Genomic DNA, 19,809 nt, shown 5'->3' on the forward strand with positions numbered 1-19,809 from the left:
CTCGCCAATCCCCAGAAGCAGGAGCTTCCCCTGTGGAGAGGCTGCGCTCCCAACTGCCCGCTCACACAGAGCTCAGAAACTGGGTGAACAGCTTCCAACCAGCACTGTGTCTCCTACAAAATTACAACATAGATTCTGCACATGCGCAACCAAGTGCACAGGCGCAGATATCGGTGGCAATCTTGGACAGCCATTTTGCGTTGGCAGGAGACACTGCGGGAATAAAATAATTGTGTGAAAGAAGGTAATTAAGTGAATGGTTGAATGATGTCTGTTGGATATAAGAAATTCTTCAAATAGATTACTTCATATAAACATTTCATGGTCTGATTTTCAGCTTTAATATCTATTCAATTCAGTACGTATTCTGGCCACACTGATATCTGTTTAATGCTTCATAAAAAACATTTAAAAAAATTTATTTTTAAATTCCTCCCTTTATTTTAAGGACATAAGACAGGTAGCCCAGCTTGTCCTTAAATACATTCAAAGCAGATGTCACTGGATGTTTGGATATTACAGGAATTGAGTGATATAGGGACAGTGCGGTTAAGGTGGAGTTGAGATAGAAAATTAGATGTGATCTTGTTGACTGGTGGAATAGGTTCTAACAGTGCCAGCATTGCCCACTCCAGCCCAGAGGGCAGCGGCATTGCCTGCTCCAGCCCAGAGGGCAGCGGCATTGCCTGCTCCAGCCCAGAGGGCAGCGGCATTGATCGCTCCAGCCCAGAGGGCAGCGGCATTGACCGCTCCAGCCCAGAGGGCAGCGGCGTTGACCGCTCCAGCCCTAAAAGCAGCGGCATTGCCCGCTCCAGCTCAGGGGGCAGCGGCGTTGACCGCTCCAGCTCAGGGGGCAGCGGCGTTGACCGCTCCAGCTCAGGGGGCAGCGGTGTTGACCGCTCCAGCTCAGGGGGCAGCGGCATTGATTGACCGTTCCAGCTCAGGGGGCAGCGGCATTGATTGACCACTCCAGCTCAGGGGGCAGTGGCGTTGACCAATCCAGCTCAGGGGGCAGCGGCATTGATTGACCACTCCAGCTCAGGGGGCAGAGGCATTGACCACTCCAGCTCAGGGGGCAGTGGCATTGATTGACCGCTCCAGCTCAGGGGGCAGCGGCGTTGACCGCTCCAGCTCAGGGGGCAGCGGCGTTGACCGCTCCAGCTCAGGGGGCAGCGGTGTTGACCGCTCCAGCTCAGGGGGCAGCGGCATTGATTGACCGCTCCAGCTCAGGGGGCAGCGGCATTGATTGACCGCTCCAGCTCAGGGGGCAGCGGCATTGATTGACCGTTCCAGCTCAGGGGGCAGCGGCATTGATTGACCACTCCAGCTCAGGGGGCAGTGGCATTGATTGACCACTCCAGCTCAGGGGACAGCGGCGTTGACCGCTCCAGCTCAGGGGGCAGCGGCGTTGACCGCTCCAGCTCAGGGGGCAGCGGCGTTGACCGCTCCAGCTCAGGGGGCAGCGGCGTTGACCGCTCCAGCTCAGGGGGCAGCGGCTTTGACCGCTCCAGCTCAGGGGGCAGCGGCATTGATTGACCATTCCAGTTAAGGGAAGCGGCATTGACCACTCCAGCTTCTATTTCCAATTTTCTTCATTAAAATTGGTGGGAGTGAGGCCGCTCCGACCGGTAGGCGCCGATCTCAATATTTGCAAACATGGCAGTAAGTTCCCTTCGTCTACAGTTGTGGTGAGAAACTTGGAGAACGTGGCCATGATTAAGCACTAAAATAAATTGCTCAACAAGTAACCGCCCTCACTGAGCTGAGCCAATCAGCAGCAGCCCTCACCCCAGCCGCCGCGCTGTACCAATCAGCAGCAGCCCTCACGCCAGCCGCCGCGCTGCGCTAATTAGCGGCGGTCCTCACTCCAGCCACCGAGCTACGCCAATCAGCGGCGGTCCTTATTCCAGCCGCCGCGTTGCGCCAATTAGCAGCGGCCCTCACCCCAGCCGCCGCGCTGAGCCAATCAACGACGTCCCCTTCCTCAGCCGCCGCAGCAAGGCCTCTGCAGGGCCCAGCAACACGCCTGCGCACTCAGCACCAGCCCCTCCCTCCAACCCTCCCCTCCCTCTCCTTGGAGCCGTTACCATAGTAACCGCACGGGTGGCGGGGAATGTATTCTAACGCTGATCGCCCCGTGCATGAGGCGGGCGAAGGGTGCGCGCATGATCGAGCGATGGCCCCGCCCAGCCGAAAAAATCCGCATGGTTCTAAAATTAGAAGATGACGTCATCGCTAAACAGGCGGGGTCGGGCGCGGCCGCAGTGCGCATGCTCGACTGCGGCAACTCGGGTGCCTTGTGAGTGGGGGAGGGGCTGCGGAGGGACAGAGACTGAGAGAGAGACTGGGAGAGACAGTGAGCAGCAACCGGGGAGACTCTCCACACAAACCCGCGGCTAGTCTCACCCTCTCTCCCCCCCAAGTCCCCCCTTTCCTTCCCGGCTCGAGTTACTGACATACCTCCCCCTTTTTTTTTGTCCGACATGGTGGACCGAGAGCAGTTGGTGCAGCGAGCCAGGTTGGCCGAGCAAGCCGAGAGATACGATGACATGGCGGCGGCCATGAAGTCGGTGAGTGAAAAGCTGACCCCCCCCCCGCTCCCGGGCCCCTTCCCTTCACCGGGAGCCCCGGCACCAACCCGCCTCCCTCCCCGGAGAATCAGCGGCAGAGCCGCCGCCGCCCCCTCTGGTCCCCCTGTTGATTCATTGAGTGGGGCTGGGAGCTGGGTCTGTAGAGACAACAGGAGCCCTGTATCCAGGGAGTGTGTGTCAATCCCCCTGTGTTACAGCAAATCACTGCAGTAACTCAAAACTTGCATTCCAGGGACACTTTCCTGATGGGGCGTCTCACTCATTGTCTTCAGGGTGATGGAAAAAGTGCTTTTTGTTTTAAAATTATTTGACATGTGGAGCCCACGTGTCGGTGTTGTATGTCCTGTTTTCCGTTGCAGCGAAACTTAATTCTCCTTTTCTCCAGTAAATCGCATGTCCAGGAGCAGTGCTTTAGGTAGATTGGGGGTGACGGTAACTGGGTGTGGTCTGCATCAGAGAATCTCTCTGGGTGGGTGGTGGTCGATTTTTATCCCTCCAAATGAGGTTTGGAAATCAGGCGTGGTGGAGAAACAGTGGTTGGTCTATTTCCTTTTTTTAAAGACACAACCTGGTAAAGGTAAAGAGCCTCCCCACTTACCGATGCAATTGGGTGAGATTTAGCGGGAGATGGGGAATTAGATTTTTTTTTCAAATCTTCTCCAGGTTGGGTGACAAAGGTGGAGAAAACACAATTTGACAAATGGTTTTTAGATGCTGGGTTTTGAGGGGTGAAGGCCAGTTTTAGAGATGACATTCTGAATGAGTGGAAAGGTGGATGATCCAAGAAGAGGGTGGCAGTCCAGCCACGTTAAAGTCAGGAGCGCCTGGCTGCTGATCACAGTAACCATTCATCTAACAAATTGTACCTTGTTTTATATGCAGGATCTTAGATTTGATGTTTAAATAGCTGATGGTTCATTCCCGTTGTTCTCAGTGTGTTGTCCTTTTGAGTGGAATGGGTTTAAATAAATTTGTCATCCTTCAATGAGAAATGATTTAAGTCTTGCTACGTATGGTGGAGGGAAGAAAGGGAAGCAAGTTAGGATTGAGAACACAGTAACAGCGGTGTAATCATGAGTTCGGGTCAGGGAGAGGAGGATAGATGGATCCCTTCTGGCCCAGACGATTGTTTTTCTGAGATAGGCACTCGTGTGACACAATGGTTGCAGGTTTCTCAGTCGTAGCCTTTCAGATTCTGTGGGTAGTTGGTGCTGGAAGACTGTGTGGAGACCGTGGCCACGACTGAGTTCTGAGCATCCTTTAAATAAAACTGACCATTGGAGCAGGGAATGTCGTCTGGATTGCAATTGTTGTGTGCACAGGCAATGGGAGGATTTTGGGGTACAGATAGTGGAGATCAGAGTGTGGGCATCACACCATGTCTGAGGGCGTACGCCCAACAATTTTAAGCTCTTAGGTCTCTATGAATGAACATATACATTTGCACCTTGAGCTGTCACTGTCTGAAAAGCTCAAAGATGAGTGTAGCTTAAGCAGGCACTCCCATTGATTGAGCTCCTGCCTACTGCTGAGAGGTTCCACGACTCGGGGTGGGGTGCTCACTCCGAGAAGGAGAGCACGCAGGCAGATCAGTATGGCTGATATTGTGGGATGCTGGAGAGCAGCAGTTGGAAGATTCCATTGGGAATGCACAGTAGCTGGAAGATTATTCAGCAGAATTGGACGAAGTCGCCTTCCTTTGCTGTAATGTCACTTTAATGCAGCTGCTGTGATGTGATCCAGCCATCTTTTCGGAATGAGAGAGGGCTGTGTTGCTGAAAGAGTGATTAAATGGTTTACACCCAGGTCTGAACTGGGTGAGACCCTTTGCTCAGAGCAAGGTTGGCTAGAGAGCATTGAGTAAACTACATCCAGTTTTTATTGTTGGATTCTGTATTTGTCAGCGTTTGGTCACCTTTTTTGAAAGCTGAATCCGTAATCTGGATGTCAACTTCGACTTCTTCCATACAATCTCTGGGTTGGTGAGGTTGGGATGGATGTGAAGGAGTCATATTTATTTTTTGGATTGCACGTTATGATGATACACTGCACCATTGGGAGGCAAATGTCCGTACAGACTAGTACATGCCTGTTGTAACTGATGGCTTGCGTTGGTGGCATGATTTTTTTGGCACGTGTGGTGCGTGACCCAGGCGGGTGCTTTGGTTATGAAAGCGATTAAATTTGGGCGGTTAGGAGGTACTTGAATTTGGTGAGCAGCGAATGCGATCGTAGTATTGGGTTTCAGAAGACTGGGCTGGTGGTGTGTGTCTGATACTGCATGTAACTTCTGTGATAATTGGGATTATATTTTTCGAGCAGGAACGTTTTAAGAGGTTTGGTAGGATAAATAAGGCAGGATGGTTGGTTACCAAAGGTCATTCATTTTCCCACTGACTTTGCCAGTTTGTGTGAAATCAGAGTTCTAAGCAGTGAATTATATGGAATGCACTGCCTGAAAGGGTGGTGAAAGTAGATTAACTGTCAAAAGAGAATTAGATAAATACTTGAAAAGGACAAACAGCCCACATCTTCCCCATATCTCTAATTGGACAGCTCTTTTCAGAGAGATGTGCAGAGCCACAATGGGCTGAATGGCTGCTTCCTCTGCTGATTCGAATCGTTCTGAGTAGCATTCACAAGCAAGGCCCTGTTTCAATTGGGGTGGAAGCCGTGAGCTGTCAGTATTTTTGTGTGGAGAAAGACAGTGGCCTGGTGTATCAAGGGTTACCCAACCTAAAGTGAAAGGCTGATGATTGAGTGGCGTAATGGAGACGTCACTTTGAGATCGGCTATCTTGAGTGAAAATTTATGGAAAACCACAACTCGTGCCTCCACTGTGCAACATGTGGATTGGTGAAAATGGGACTTCTTATTGACTATTTTGTGTTTTTGTTTAGAAATTTCTAGACAAACTACTCAAGAAATGCAGCTGAAAGCTCGGTAGTCAAATACCCCTTTCCAGGGCAGGGAGGAAAATGGAGTCAGTTGCTGTGGGCCAGCTTACTTCCCTGTAGCTGTCTAGAGAAATAGATGACTGCACTTCAGCTCCTGTTAACCCAGCTGGGATGCTGCTTGTCATGACTTCCCCAAAAGGCCTTGAGAGTAAATGAAGAACGGGGTGGCACTAGAAATGGTTTCAATAGTCAAACCATTTTACTTTGTATATTTTTCCTTTGTTGGATTAGTGGAGTGTTGTGTGAGTGCTGCATCACTTAGAGCTTATGTGCAGAGCAGTGAAACTGCTGTCTCTGTCTATCTTCTGGACTCTGGGGTGTTGAATTTCCTTGGCAGTTTGGACAGTAGTCATATATGTCTCATTAGCTAACTTCAGGACTGATGCACATTATAAGGACATGGCTAAAGGTGCAGTGTGTCGCAGTTACTAATAATAATTCTCCCTTCTCTCTCTGTCACACTGCTGCATGATATTCCAGCTATCTGTAGTGGTGGTAAATTTTGACTTGGCCTCATTTGGGTCATAATTACCACTACTTCTCTGCTCTTCGCCCTTACTCTGTTTTAGCAAAGAGCAGACATCCTGTGGCCCTAAGCAGCTGCCCGCACCCATTCCTTTCTGTTGTAAGAAGAGAAACGGGAGGGTGGTAAATTTTCCTGGTCTGTTTGGAACAGTTCCCCTCAACACTCCAGTCGCAAGGATGTTCCAGCCTCTTCCCTGACTGGTGTATTTCCTTCCTTCTACTTTCCCTCACTCTCCATGCTGCTTTGATTCCCCTCCCCCACCACATTGTATCCCAAATTCTCAAGTGTGCTATTCTGTCCCCCATTCCTCCTCTAGCCATTGACTTGGCAATATCTGTGCACTGCTGTTTTGATATACTCGCCTTCTCTCCTGGCATTCTGTGCTGTGGTTCTGTATTGAACCCTTTTGTTTTAAGACCCCCCCCCCCCCCGCCAAAGCTGTGCTGCTGGCTGTGGCTCTGTAGATGTCAGGTTTATTTGTACTTTGGCATGTTGACCATTGGTGGAGTTGGGTGGAGGCTATTTTGATGTGGCATTGAGGAGACTACAGTCAAGTCCGGTCCGGTCCTGTCCCTCATGGGTGTGCTTGCAATGTTGCAAACAGTGAATGGTGCTGCTTCATTTTCCCCACCCAACCTGAGGTCAGTTGTAAAACAGCCTGGGAATTGGGCTTGGTTCCATCATGATTTGATCAGTTATTCAGGGATCCCACCCCTGTGGCTGTTCAGCTTGATATCCTATGATGGTAATATGAGTAGACGGACTGGACCAGCTTCACTTGTGCCTCGTTTGCAAAACTGAATGACATGCGGGAGAATTATTTAATTGTCTTTAGACACTTCGGCTCAGATTGCACCAGAAAGTACTGCAATCTCAAATGTATGTGTGTGTATACTTCGATGTGCAGCACTGCAGCAAGAAAGCTTTTTTTAATAAGTTACCTTGTGCGTTGCACTTTACTGATTCCCCATGAACTGATACTTCTAGCCAGCTTCCACCCACTTTGCAAAAATCAGCACTGTTTGTTACTTTGTTTTGCACTGAGTTGGAGATAACCTGAGTATGTGGCCCCCACCCCCTCCTTCCTATTGTTCCAGCAACTGTGATAAAATGTGGTCAGTTGGCCTAATACCTTACAATGCTGACGTCGTGGGGGTGGTAGGATTCCACATATATCTGCCCCCACACACCCCTTCAGTCGTACTGAGTTCCAGCTTGTACAGATTTGCTGAACTGAGTCTGCTCTCTCTCTTCACAGTTATGATGCACAGGTAAAGTTGCTTGGTGTCTTTAGCACTTCACCTGAAGGGGCAAAAAAATGAAGGGCTGAAAAGCTGTTTGGGTTTTTATTAACGAGAGAAGTTTAAGTACACACAGACTATTCCAGTCAGACCTCTCTCAATTAATACTATCACGGATACTGTGGGTTTGGTGATGTGGTTTCCAGCTGAGCATTAATGAGGCCATGACCTGCCCTGTTCAGGGTTATCTCTAAGATACCTGGTCTCCACCTCATCAGCCGCCACAGGAAGTGGAAAACCCTCCCCATTCCTTCTGGCCAAATCTTTTAGGCTTTTTTTAAATTAAAAGGCTTGGTTAGCTCAGGTGGTTAGAGTGCAGTTAGAATGATGCCAACAGCACAAGTTCAATCCCTGTACTGGCTGCATCGATCAACAAGGCCTTGCCCATGCATGATGTGCAGTGGTGCCCCTCAAGCTATATACAATCAGTTGTCACTCTCTTTGATGGAGAGCGATGCCAGTGGTGACAGTGTAAGGGGACGGAGGTGGGGAATAGATTGCATTTAAGCCACAGCTATGGTTAGCTGGAAGGAAACGTCAACCGTGGCCTATTGTGAAGTTGACTTATTTCATTTAAGAAGCATTGTTCCAATGGAGAATGTCAGAGATTGGTGTCTTGGGGAATTGTGTAAGAGCTAATGGGTCTTAGCGGTTGTGCTATTGTTCAGAATGTTGATCCTGTTCTGACTTTGTAACAGTGACTACACCTCAAAGGTAAGGTATTGTAAAACTGTAAAGTGCTTGGGCTGTCCTGAGGTTGTGAAAGGTGTGTCAATGCTGAATTGGTATTTTAATGTAGAAACACTGAAACCCCAGGAAGCCCTCCTCTCCACCTGCCCAACCCAACGTCTTTCTACTGCCCCCCCCCACCTTCTCATGCAGGCAAATATACAAGCTTAAACCCAAAACAAAGACCCTGGAAGGTCAAAGATCTCCATTCAATTTATCTAATTTAAACGCAAATTCTTAGTTTCAGTGACGTCCATATTTCTACCAGGAAATGGCACTTATGTAGTGTGCGTGTGTTCTCTAGCCCTGCTATGAGGTGTAATGGTTCCATATTGTCACTTCAGCTAGCCCGTGGGTTTACCTCAGATGAAGGTTCTCGAACATTCGAGTTGGTGCCTTGGCGGAGGATTTTCAAAGCTGTGGTTTAAATGCAGTCTATTCCCCACCCCATTCCCTTACGCTGTCACCCACGTCATTACACAGCTTTCCCAGCCTCAATCGTGGGGGCAGCTTGCACCCTTAGCTCTCAATGTAGTTGGTGTCCCACCTGCAGTCATGTGGGGAGGTGCAGATGTGTTAACCTGATGTGTTCCTGCTCAGCTCCATAAATTCCTGGGATTCTTGACAGCAGTTCACCCACACAAGGCTGCTGATTGGTGACGAGTGGAAAGGTAGCTCAAGAAAATTAAATTCCATTATTTCATATAAGTATGAGATATAACTGAGAAGACTGGGTAACAGCGGTAGCATGTTGTTCTAACAGGCGTAAAAGTTCCATAATGCTAGATTTTAATGCATTCATTAGCCGCCACATGAACCCTGCTGCCTTCATTGTTCTAACAAGTTTATCTCACATGCTGGGTTTAGTTGTAAAAGGAAGGGAGCTATTTGGAACATGGCCTGGAGATAATGAGTCAGATGTCATATGATTGCTATGTCTGCAACTTAGTTGCCATGACCACCATTGCTTCCCTCTGTACTAGGCACCTGTTATCTCAAGAGCTCAATAAGAGGAGCTAGTATGTGTGGCAGGGCTCTGGGAAGAAGGACCATATAGACCAACGTCTGCTGATAGCTTGACGCATGAATATTTTTGGATGCAAGGGTTTGTCTGTCTTTTGGGGATGCTGCATGTTATTTTTGGCTTTGAAGGCGCTCACTCTTGGTAGTTCTGCAGTAGCTAGTTGGTCACCATTTGTGGCCAAAGTGTTCATTAATGGTGCATGAGCTCAGGTGCTTTTGTTTTTTGACAGGACGTTGGAGAAAAACCTGGCTCTGTCCTCTTGCAGCAATATTGAGACTGGGAGTTGCCTTTGTTGCGTTTATTGAAGGTTAGCCCATTGTTAGCAGCTAACTGCCTGCTCACTTGCGTCTCAGACAGAATGTTTATTCACTGTTTCTGTTTGCAGGTTACCGAGCTGAACGAGGCCTTGTCCAACGAAGACCGAAACCTGCTCTCTGTGGCCTACAAGAATGTGGTGGGGGCCCGGAGATCATCCTGGCGAGTGATCAGTAGCATTGAGCAGAAGACTTCTGCTGATGGCAACGAGAAGAAGTTGGAGATGGTGCGTGCCTACCGAGAGAAGGTAGAGAAGGAGCTGGAGGCCGTGTGCAGTGATGTGCTGGCCCTGCTCGACAAGTTCCTCATTAAGAACTGCAACGAGTCCCAGGTGGAGAGCAAAGTCTTTTACTTGAAAATGAAAGGCGACTACTACCGCTACCTGGCTGAGGTGGCCACTGGTGAGAAGAGAGCCAGCGTGGTGGAATCGTCCGAAGCCTCTTACAAGGAGGCCTTTGAGGTCAGCAAGGATCAGATGCAGCCCACCCACCCCATTCGCCTGGGCCTGGCTCTCAACTTCTCGGTCTTCTACTACGAGATCCAGAACGCCCCTGAGCAAGCCTGCCAACTGGCCAAGGCGGCCTTTGATGACGCCATCGCCGAACTGGACACTTTAAACGAGGACTCCTACAAGGACTCGACTCTCATCATGCAATTACTACGGGACAACCTCACCCTCTGGACAAGTGACCAGCAAGATGACGAGGCAGGAGAAGGCAACAACTGAGTCTCTGCAGTAAATCCCCCAACCCCTGGGCCATCTCCTCTCCTCCCTCCCGCCCCACACACACACACACACACACACACACACACACACACACACACACACACACACACTGTGCTATATACCCCAGTGCTAATATCTACTGTGTACACAGCTCCTCTAAATCCGCTGTATGCCCATCAGAGAAGGAAAGACTAAAATGATGTCTTTCAGTGGCTGTGTTGGTATTTAAGCCCCTTCACTATAGCCGCAAAAATTCATTTTGTCGCCAGTGAATCACTCGCAGACAGGTTGTTTTGGCCCCTTTTTAAAGTTTGAGCAGTTTTTTTAGAACAAGCAATCACCACCCTCCGCCCCCCACCCACCCACGCCCCCCAAAAAATGAAAAAGCATTTGGCATTTAAGCACTGTAATCGAGATTGGGCTGATGAAAGGCCGTGATGCTCTGTCCTGACCAATTACTCCTGTGCATGCAGAAACTACAGTATCCCTATCAATCATTGAAACTCCAGTACCCAACTGATTTAAAAAGAAAAATGGGTCAGAAATTGACTGTATTGTAGCGTTTACATATAGTCTGCTAATTTTAGCCGATGAAACCGTAACCGTGAAGTACATTTATATAAAGCTGGGAGGACTGACTATTTTGTGTTGCTGAATATTTTTTGGCTGTTAATTTATATGGAGCTCGATGATGTGCACAGATCTTGGGTAATGCATTGCATCTGCTAAAATGTTTTGATACTTTTTGTTTTAAGAAACACATTTTTGTCAGATGTCTGTCTGAACCTCGACGGTTATACATTTTCTTTGTAAAACATCCGCTTTACCAATCAGTTCTTGAGTCAATTCAATTGAGCTCACAAAACAGATTGTGTTAGAACAGCATTATGGAAAAAAAATAGAAACAAAATTGAAATCCCATGGAATGCCAAACCTTAATTCAATGTTGGGTTGAATGGATGACAATAAATGCTGCTTCAGGTGTATCATGGAATTGGCCCTCTTTCTTGTCTTGTTGCTGAATTTAATTTGATCTTGGAAGAGGAATCATCGAGTGTTAAATCAAGTCCCATTTACATGTCGATTTAACCACCTCTAAGAAAATCCAGCCTGATGGGTCTGCCCTGCACAATCTGTGTATGCTTGTGGTCTTCCCTCCCACACCACCTGTTCCTGCTACTTTGCAGCACATCGTTATCCTTCCCCAACCTCCCCCGAGGAGAGTCCCTCAGTGCTCTGTGACATATCTCTCTGGTTGTCAGCTCCCCCTCTATAGATATTGATGGAGTTGCTGCTTTTTTAAAAAAGGCGCCAATTCATTATGAATCCAGGAAAGGGGATCTCAATGTTACCATGGTAACCAGGCAAGTCCTAGATTAAAACCGTATCCTTCTAGGTAACGTAAATGACAACACACTGATCCCAAATGCAAAATGTGACTGCTGCAACCTTGTTACAATCGTGACCATCGCCCCATTATTACTGATTGGGTTTCTGAGATGCTAAGCTTACATTTGGTGTAGAATGAGGAAGAGAGTGACGCTTGTGACCCAGAGATTAATGAGTTGCCAGTTCAGATGGAAAAATTTGGGAGCAGGAACATAGGAATTAGAAGCAGGCATAGGCCATTCAGTCCCTTGAATCATTCAATAAGATCATGGCTAATCTGACTGGCCTCAACTCTACTTTTCACCTTCCCCTGATGACCTTAGGTTCTTGATTGATAAGGGAGTCAATCTAACTTTACCTTAAAAACATTCAACAACCCTGTCTCCACAGCTCTGGGGAAGAGAGCTCCACAGACTCGTGACCCTCAGAGAATTTCTCCTCATCTCTGCCTTAAATGGGCGACTCCTTACTTTTAAACTGTCTCCCTAGTTCTAGTCTCTCCCATGAGGAGATGCATCCACTCTTAAGTTCCCTCAGGGTCTTCTGCATTCCAGTAAGATCACCTCTCACTCTTAACTCCAATGGATACAGGCCCCACCTGACCAACCTTTTCTCATTGTATTTTCTCATCATTATATAGTCCTGTCCCCCCAGGAATTAGTTGAGCAGACATTCTCTGAACTGCTTCTGATGCATTTATATCTTAAATATTGAGACCAAAACTACACCACGCTAGACGTGGTCTCACCAAAAGTCTCACAACGGCAGCAAAACATTTCTCCTTTTATATTCCATTTCCCTTGCAATAAACAACAATGGTGTCAGTCTTCTAAACAGATGTACATACTGGACTAAGCACCGTAATCTTCATCCTGACCCAAGCACGTAGAAAGTTGCAGTACAGAATGAGGCTATTTAACCCATTGTGTCCATCTGGCTTTCTCTGGTACAAATATCCAATAGTCCCACCCCTCTTTCCCATCTCCATAATCTTGCAAAACTCTCCTTTAAAGTATTTATCCAATTCCCTTTTGAAAGTTAATGCTTCTACAGTACCTTCTAGGGGTTGCATTTCTGCTCATTAGAACTGTTAAAATCATCTCCTCCCATCCTGTTCTTTTGCCAATGGCCTTGAAATCTGTCCTCTGGTTACTAATCCTCCCGTTAGTGAAACGGTTTCTCCCTATTTCTCTTCTGTCCAAACCTCTCATAATTTTGAACACAAGTTGGTCGAACAGTTCACAGCAGAATTGCATTGACAGAACACGAAACCTATCTTAAAACAATCAGAAAATGCTGGAAATACTCACACCTCTGGCAGCATCTCTGGGATACTCAGTCAGACCTCCTGTGTTTTCCAGTATTTTTTTTTGTTTTTTCAGATTCCAAGCAGCTTTTTACTATTGTATTAAATCTGTCTTCCTGCTCAGGTAGAGGTTAAGGTCCCACTCTCAGAAAAGCAAGTCAGTTCTCCCAGTGTCTTGGCCAGCATTCAGCCCTCAACCAGCACCACCAGCATAGATTATCTGGTCATTTGCCTGTTCTGAGACTTCACAAATTTCTGTTGATTAGAATTCCTACACCATCCCAACTGGTCTGAGGTCCTGAAGGATTTTGACAGCAGAGACTACCATGACTATAGTGAGCATTACTTCAAGATAAGTGGCTACATTTGGAAATAATTGCACCGAAGTTCAGCCTGAAATTTGTGTACCAGTCCCTGGTGTGGGAGTTGAGCCAACTCCCTCTAACACCAGAGCAAGAGTGCTAGCACTGAGCCACAGCTGACAGTTGTGGGTTGATAGTGGGTGAATTGAATCTAGAAGACAAGTATGAAGATTATGACCTCTTTGTCTTCCCTTCTTTCCAGTCTTGAATGGCCCTTCTGGGTGCTGGGAATGGAATGTGTTTTGTGCCCCCACCAATGTGTTTTCACCTATTTGCTGGTGTGAATTTTGCTTCTCCTGTAGATACCATTCCAAGAGAGTGTGTTAATTTGTTGAGTTAAAGCACTTTTGGCTTGTGGGGTTGGTAGGAGCTGTGTTGAGATTGGCTGTAGATGCTCTCATTTTAGAGCTGGCAGTAAGCTCATCAGTCTGGGCTACGTTCAACCCAGGTCCCAGAATGAATGTTAACCTGCCCTATCTGATTCCTTTGCCTCCACATTTACCTTAAGACTGCCTGTTCAAAACATCTGGAAATGTCCCACTGTTGGGCTACCATGTAGGAATAATGCTTGTATGCTGTTGGTTGTGTTTTATTTTGGACAGTAACTCCGCAAATTTCATTGTCACTCACCTGAGGTGTGAAGGGATGTTGGTGTAGGAGGTGTGTGTGTGTTTGCTTGCATGGCTCCTTTGTTACTGGGAACAATTGAGGGAGGCTCAATGAGTATTCCATGTATTATGGCACAGCCGATGGTAAATGCTGAGTTGTTCAGTTCCCAAAGGGAAACTTGAAACAACTGCTACAAATTGTTTTGCAATTTGCAAAAATTTTGAGATGCATGCCCTGAATTCAGTCCTAATAAGACCACCAAGCCTTATAGGTTTTTTTATAAAACTATATTAAACATTTATTAATAAGAGAAATGATTTTAAACACACATAGATCTATAAATTACTATGATAACTTCTAAATCCCCTCATCAATCTAATTCCCAGTTACACTTTTGTTAAAGCAACAGTAAGACGCATTTTAAAAGCCCCAGGCAAACAAACATGATAACCCTGAACACGTCGAATTCAAAGTGAGTTTTCTTAACTTCAGTCCGTTGAAAACAGCAGCCCTGAGGCATAGATGCTAAAGGCTTTTCACATTTGTAAGATCTTAAAATGCCTACCCTGACAGATAGCCTTTGCTCCTTTATACATATTTTCCCCTTTGAATGAAAATTCCCATTGTTTCACTATGCCTTTGGACTTTACCTTCCTGATAATAAAAACCTCTCATAGCACTAAGTTTTACCAGTAATCCTTGGGAAAAATAAAAGCACTGTTTCTAAACTTCATCTGGCTAGGTGACACATTTCACCCCTCCTTTGAAAACAATCTAGTCTGGTCCATTTAAAGATGCGAATATCCTTTTACCTTACATTCTAAACTTCTCTCACGTTTACCATATTTACATCAAAGCCTTCAGACCAGCTGGCTTTAATTTAACTAAGTCTATATACTATTAAGCACTATTACTGTATTTTACAATAAATTCCAATAACATAACTAGAATTATTATATCTTCTTGACACTTGCCTTTTTAATGAGGGGGTTTTTGAAGTGATAAAGTGAGTTGGATTACACCAGGATTGCAGGAAAAGGTATGCTCCCTATTGAATTGTGAAGAAGAGTTCCAGTATTTGTGAAGTCTGGCTAAATACACACCCATCCCCTTATATTGAATCCCAGTGTAACATTCACACCCTACATCACAACAGTGACTACACTTTGACATTGCTTCATCGCCTGAAAATCACTTTGGAAAGTCCTGAAGTGGTGAAAGACTCTATAAAATTAATGCCAATAGGGACACACTGACCATTCAGCTGCCACATTACCTCCTCCAGTGTTGTATCATTCTAAATCTTTTTACATGCAGAATTCTTAATTTGAGCACTGGTGTTGTTTAACTTGATGCCTGGCCTTAAACTGGCCATTCAGCTGCCCATTACCATAAGCTGCCAAGTAATTATCTTCCCATTTTCAAATCATTGGATATGAAATTTAAATGGTTTCTATGAGGGGCAGCTGTTCCCAATTGATGGTTTTCAACCATCTGGTGATTTGAAAATCTACTATGATTTAAGATTATTAGGCCCAACAAATCCTTTCAGTACTTGCTGAATAATAGGTTGCACCCAATCAAGAGCTAAGGGACAGGACCAGATGGCAGAGTGGCAGTGTCGGTTATGTTGATAATCGGGTAGTTTTTGCTTGATTACTGTTGGCAGTGCCCAGAATGTGTGTCAATCTTTCAGCTTTCACATTCAAAAGTTAGGGAGAGCAGATATCCCTGTGAGTTCCAGGCAGTTTATTGGAGAAACAGGCTTGACCACACAGCAACAATGAAACAAAGCACTGTGGCTGCTGGAAATCTGAAATAAAAACAGGACAGGCTGGGAGAACTCAGCAAGTCAGGCAGCATCTGTGGAGGGAGAAGCAGCGTTAACATTTCAGGTTGATGGCCTTTCATCAGAACTGGGAGGTGTCCTAGATGAACAGACTTTAGCAAATACCAGGTCAGGCAAAATATGATGGGAAAGAGCAAAAAGGAAGGTTTGTGACAGACTGGAGAGCCAGGAGTGATGAAATGGCAAAAATTGATAGTGGCGTGAGGCAAAAGAGGATGATAATGAAGCAAGAATAGAACAGCAGTGTGTCTGCTACCACCACAAGATGGCCACCGATATCCATCTGTGCATATGCACTTGTCTGCGCATGTGCAGAAAACTAATGACATCATTGGCCAGAGACACAGTGCTAACAAACGCCCCCCTTTAAAAAAAACCTCGTGATATAGTATAGGGGAATATTAAAACAATCAGAAAAACTTTTTTCCCTTGCTGATTCCATAAACAAAGAGTTTTTTTAAAAAAACCCTGAATGACATGGGCTGTGTATATAACTGCTGTGCCAAGCCCGTCATGTTGACCTGACTTGGAGATCGAGGGGAAAACGCTACACAAGCAGAGTTTCTGGATCGCATTTTACTTTGTGTCAAGTTTTTTTTCAGGTCACATTTCCGTTAAACTGTGTGCATTTTGTTTTATTTGGAAAAGTCAGTTGAACTTCTTTTTGGTTTTGGTTCTGCACTCTGTCACTTGCAATGACATCACGGGGTAAAGCTGTACAACTGCACCTGCATCACGTTGGCAGTGAACACAGCCTGGAAGCAAAGGTTGGGTCCTGAGAGTCTGTAAATGGTTGCAGCACAACAGCAACAAGACTCGGTAAATTTGGTAAAGAGAATCTGGTTCAGAAATGTGGCGGAGGAATAATCAGGAAGACCCCAGGCGTGTGGATTGTCACGCCAGAAAGCGTCAATAGGGAATTCCCACTCCAAACACTTCCTCCATTCTTCATGGCTGCTGCAGCCAGACTTCATTACCAATACCCAAGAGAAAATGGCAGTGATGATCTTGATGGTGACAACTGAGAGTCAATGGGTAGAACACTGCCCTCTGAATCAGACAGTTGTGTATTCAAGTCCCACTCTGGAAACTTGAGGAAATAAATCTAGGCTGATACTCCAGTGCAATGTTGCTCCCTGGAGATGCTGTCTTTTAGGTGAGTTATTGAATTGTGGCCCTGTCTGCCCTCACAGGAGGGTGAAAAAGATCCTATGGCAGTATCTTGAAGAAGAGCAGGGAGGTCATCCTTGGTGTCCTGATCAATATTTATCCCTCAATCGACATGCTTAAAGAAAGATATAATTATCTGGCCATTATCACATTACTGTTTGTGGGAGCTTGCTGTGCACAAATTGGCTGCCACGTTTCCTACATTACGAGTTAGATTACAATTCCAAAGCACTTCATTTCATGTGAAGCACTTTGTGACACTCTGAAGTGTGAGAGGCGCTATACAAATGCTAAGCTTTCTGAAATAAAAATGGAAAATGCTGGAAAAAAACTCAGTCCGTCTGGCAGCATCTGTGGAAAGAGAAACAGAGTTAACGTTTTGGGTCCAATATGACACTTCTTCAAAATTGTTCTGCTTCTTTTTCCCACACTATGTTGTAGTGAAATCATTCTTTATGCAGCTCACCATCTGTAAGTGCTTGACATAATCAATTACTTTGAAATGTAATTGCTAACTCAGGCCATTTAGCACCAAACATCAACATCCTGCAAACTGCAACCATTAAACCTTCGGCACTGTTATTGAGGAAAGACTGTTGACCATAACAATTGGAGGACTCCCTGCTCTTGACTTGCTCCCTGAGCCATGAATACAGAGGATCTCTGTTTAAGATCATATCCAAATGATAATATCTCTGATGATACAGCATTCCCTCAGTTATAGCCTGGATTATGTGCTCACGTCCTCGTGTCGGCTTTCTGACCCCTGGTCTCTTAACAGACACAAGAGTGCTGAGCCAGTCTGATTTATATGTCCACATGTAGTAAGTGTGATGTAATTGATGGAAATGCAGTAAGGCATCATGAGTAGGTCAGCAATTAATGTCGACAGCGGGGTAGAGAAAAGCAGACTGGGAAGTTAATATGGAGAAGAGAGAGGAAATGTCAAGAAATATATATTTTTCTCTCCTTGGTGCCACCCACAGCCCAGGGAAAGGAACAGGAGTAGGCCATTCAGCCCATTGAGCCTGTTCCGCCATTCAATATGATCATGTCTGATCATCCACTTCAATGCTTTTCCCCACACTATCCCCAAATCCCTTTATGTTGCTGGTATTTAGAAATATATCAATCCCTGTTTCAAACATATTCAGTAACTGAGTCTCCTCTGCCCTCTGGGGTAGAGATTTCCAAAAATTCACAGCTCTCTGAGTGAAATAAATTCTCCTCATCTCAGTCCTAAATGACTTCCCCTTATGTTGAAATTGTGTCCCTTGGTTCTAGACTCCCCCACCATGGGAAACATCTTACCTGCAGCTACCCTGTCTATTCCTTTAAGTATTTTGTGGATTTCAATGAGATCATTTCTCATTCTTCTAAATTCTAGAGAATACAAGCTCTGTTTCCCCAATCTCTCTTCATAAGGCAGTCCCGCCATCCCCTGAACAAGTCTGATGAGCCTTGGTTGTACTCCCACTATAGCAATAATATCCTTTCTGAGGTAAGGGAGCCAAAACTGTACACAGTACTCCAGGTGTGGTCTAACCAAGGTTCTACACAGGTGAAGCAAGACTTTGCTAGTCCCATACTCAAATCCTCTTGCGATAAAGGCTAAGATACCATGAGCCTTCCTGGTTGCTTGCTGCACTTGCATGTTAGCTTTCAGTGACTTATAGATAAGGACACCCAGGTCCCTTTGTACATCTACACTTTCTAATCTCTCACCATTTAGGAAATACTCTGCACATCTGTTCCTCCTACTAAAGTGGTAACCTCACATTTTTCCATCCTTTATTCAATTTGCCATGTTCTTGTCCACTCACTAAATCTGTCTAAATCCTTTGGAATTCACAGCACACATTCTCACTTAGCTTTGTGTCATCTATGAACTTGGAAATATTACATGTGATCCCCACAACCAAAATATTGATATAAATTGTGAACAGCTGGGGCCCAAGACTGATCCTTGCTGTACCCCACTAGTCACAGCCTGTCAACATGAGAATGACCCGTTTATTCTCTGTTTCTGCCTGTTAACCAATCCTTAACCCATGCCAGTATATTACCGCCTATTCCACGTGCTTTAATTTTTCTAACCAACCTCCCGTGGGGGACTTTATCAAAAGCCTTCTGAAAATCCACGTATTTATGTCCACTGTACTGTACAGTGGATGCATGACTTCTAACCTCTTATGTTCTAATTCTCCGGTGATAAAGGCCAACATTCCAGTTTGGTTATTTTCTATACCTGTTCATGACAGTTTAATGATCTGTGTACTTGGACTCAAGTCTTTTTGGATTTCCACTGTTGCTAGCTTTTCCCCCATTTAAAGAGTATCCTCTTCTAGCCTCTTTCAGTCCAAAGTGGGTGACTCCACCCTTGTCTACATTGGAAGCTACAGTTTTGCCCACTCACCTAATCTATCAATATCTCTTTGTAATTGTCGCTTCCATCTACACTGTTTATAATGCCATCAATCGTTAATGTGTGGATATGTGGCTTTCCATCCCATCATCTCCCCAAAGCCTGTCCACCATCTACAAGGCACAAGTCGGGAGTATGATGGAACACTCCCCACTTGCCTGGATGAGTGCAGCTCCAACAACACTCAACAAGCTGGACACCATCCAGGACAAAGCAGCCTGCTTGATTGGCGCCGCATCCATAAATATTCACTCTCTCCACCAGTGATGCACAGTAGCAGCAGTGTGTACCATCTACAAGATGCACTGCAGGAATTCACCAAGGCCCCTTAGACATCACCTTCCACGAACACTACCATCTAGACGGACAAGGGCAGCAGATTGATGGGAACACCACCATCTGGAAGTTCCCCTCCAAGTCACTCACCATCCTGACTTGGAAATATATCACTGTTCCTTCACTGTCACTGGGTCAAAATCCCAGAACTCCCTCCCTAACAGCAGTGTGATGTTACTACAACACAAGGACT

The 19,809-nt window shown here is 45.9% G+C and overlaps 1 protein-coding gene across 1 annotated transcript; it reads left to right on the forward strand.

Moving 5' to 3' along the window:
• The first annotated feature begins 2,284 nt into the window (after positions 1–2,284).
• On the forward strand, positions 2,285–11,154 carry ywhah (tyrosine 3-monooxygenase/tryptophan 5-monooxygenase activation protein, eta polypeptide). The gene is made up of 2 exons (XM_041203009.1): positions 2,285–2,570; positions 9,514–11,154. The coding sequence occupies exons 1-2, from the start codon at positions 2,484–2,486 to the stop codon at positions 10,168–10,170; spliced, it is 744 nt and encodes a 247-aa protein (XP_041058943.1). The 5' UTR covers positions 2,285–2,483; the 3' UTR covers positions 10,171–11,154.
• Positions 11,155–19,809: the final 8,655 nt, after the last annotated feature.

Source organism: Carcharodon carcharias, chromosome 13 (genome assembly GCF_017639515.1).
Source record: "Carcharodon carcharias isolate sCarCar2 chromosome 13, sCarCar2.pri, whole genome shotgun sequence".
Classification (NCBI taxonomy): Eukaryota; Metazoa; Chordata; class Chondrichthyes; order Lamniformes; family Lamnidae; genus Carcharodon; species Carcharodon carcharias.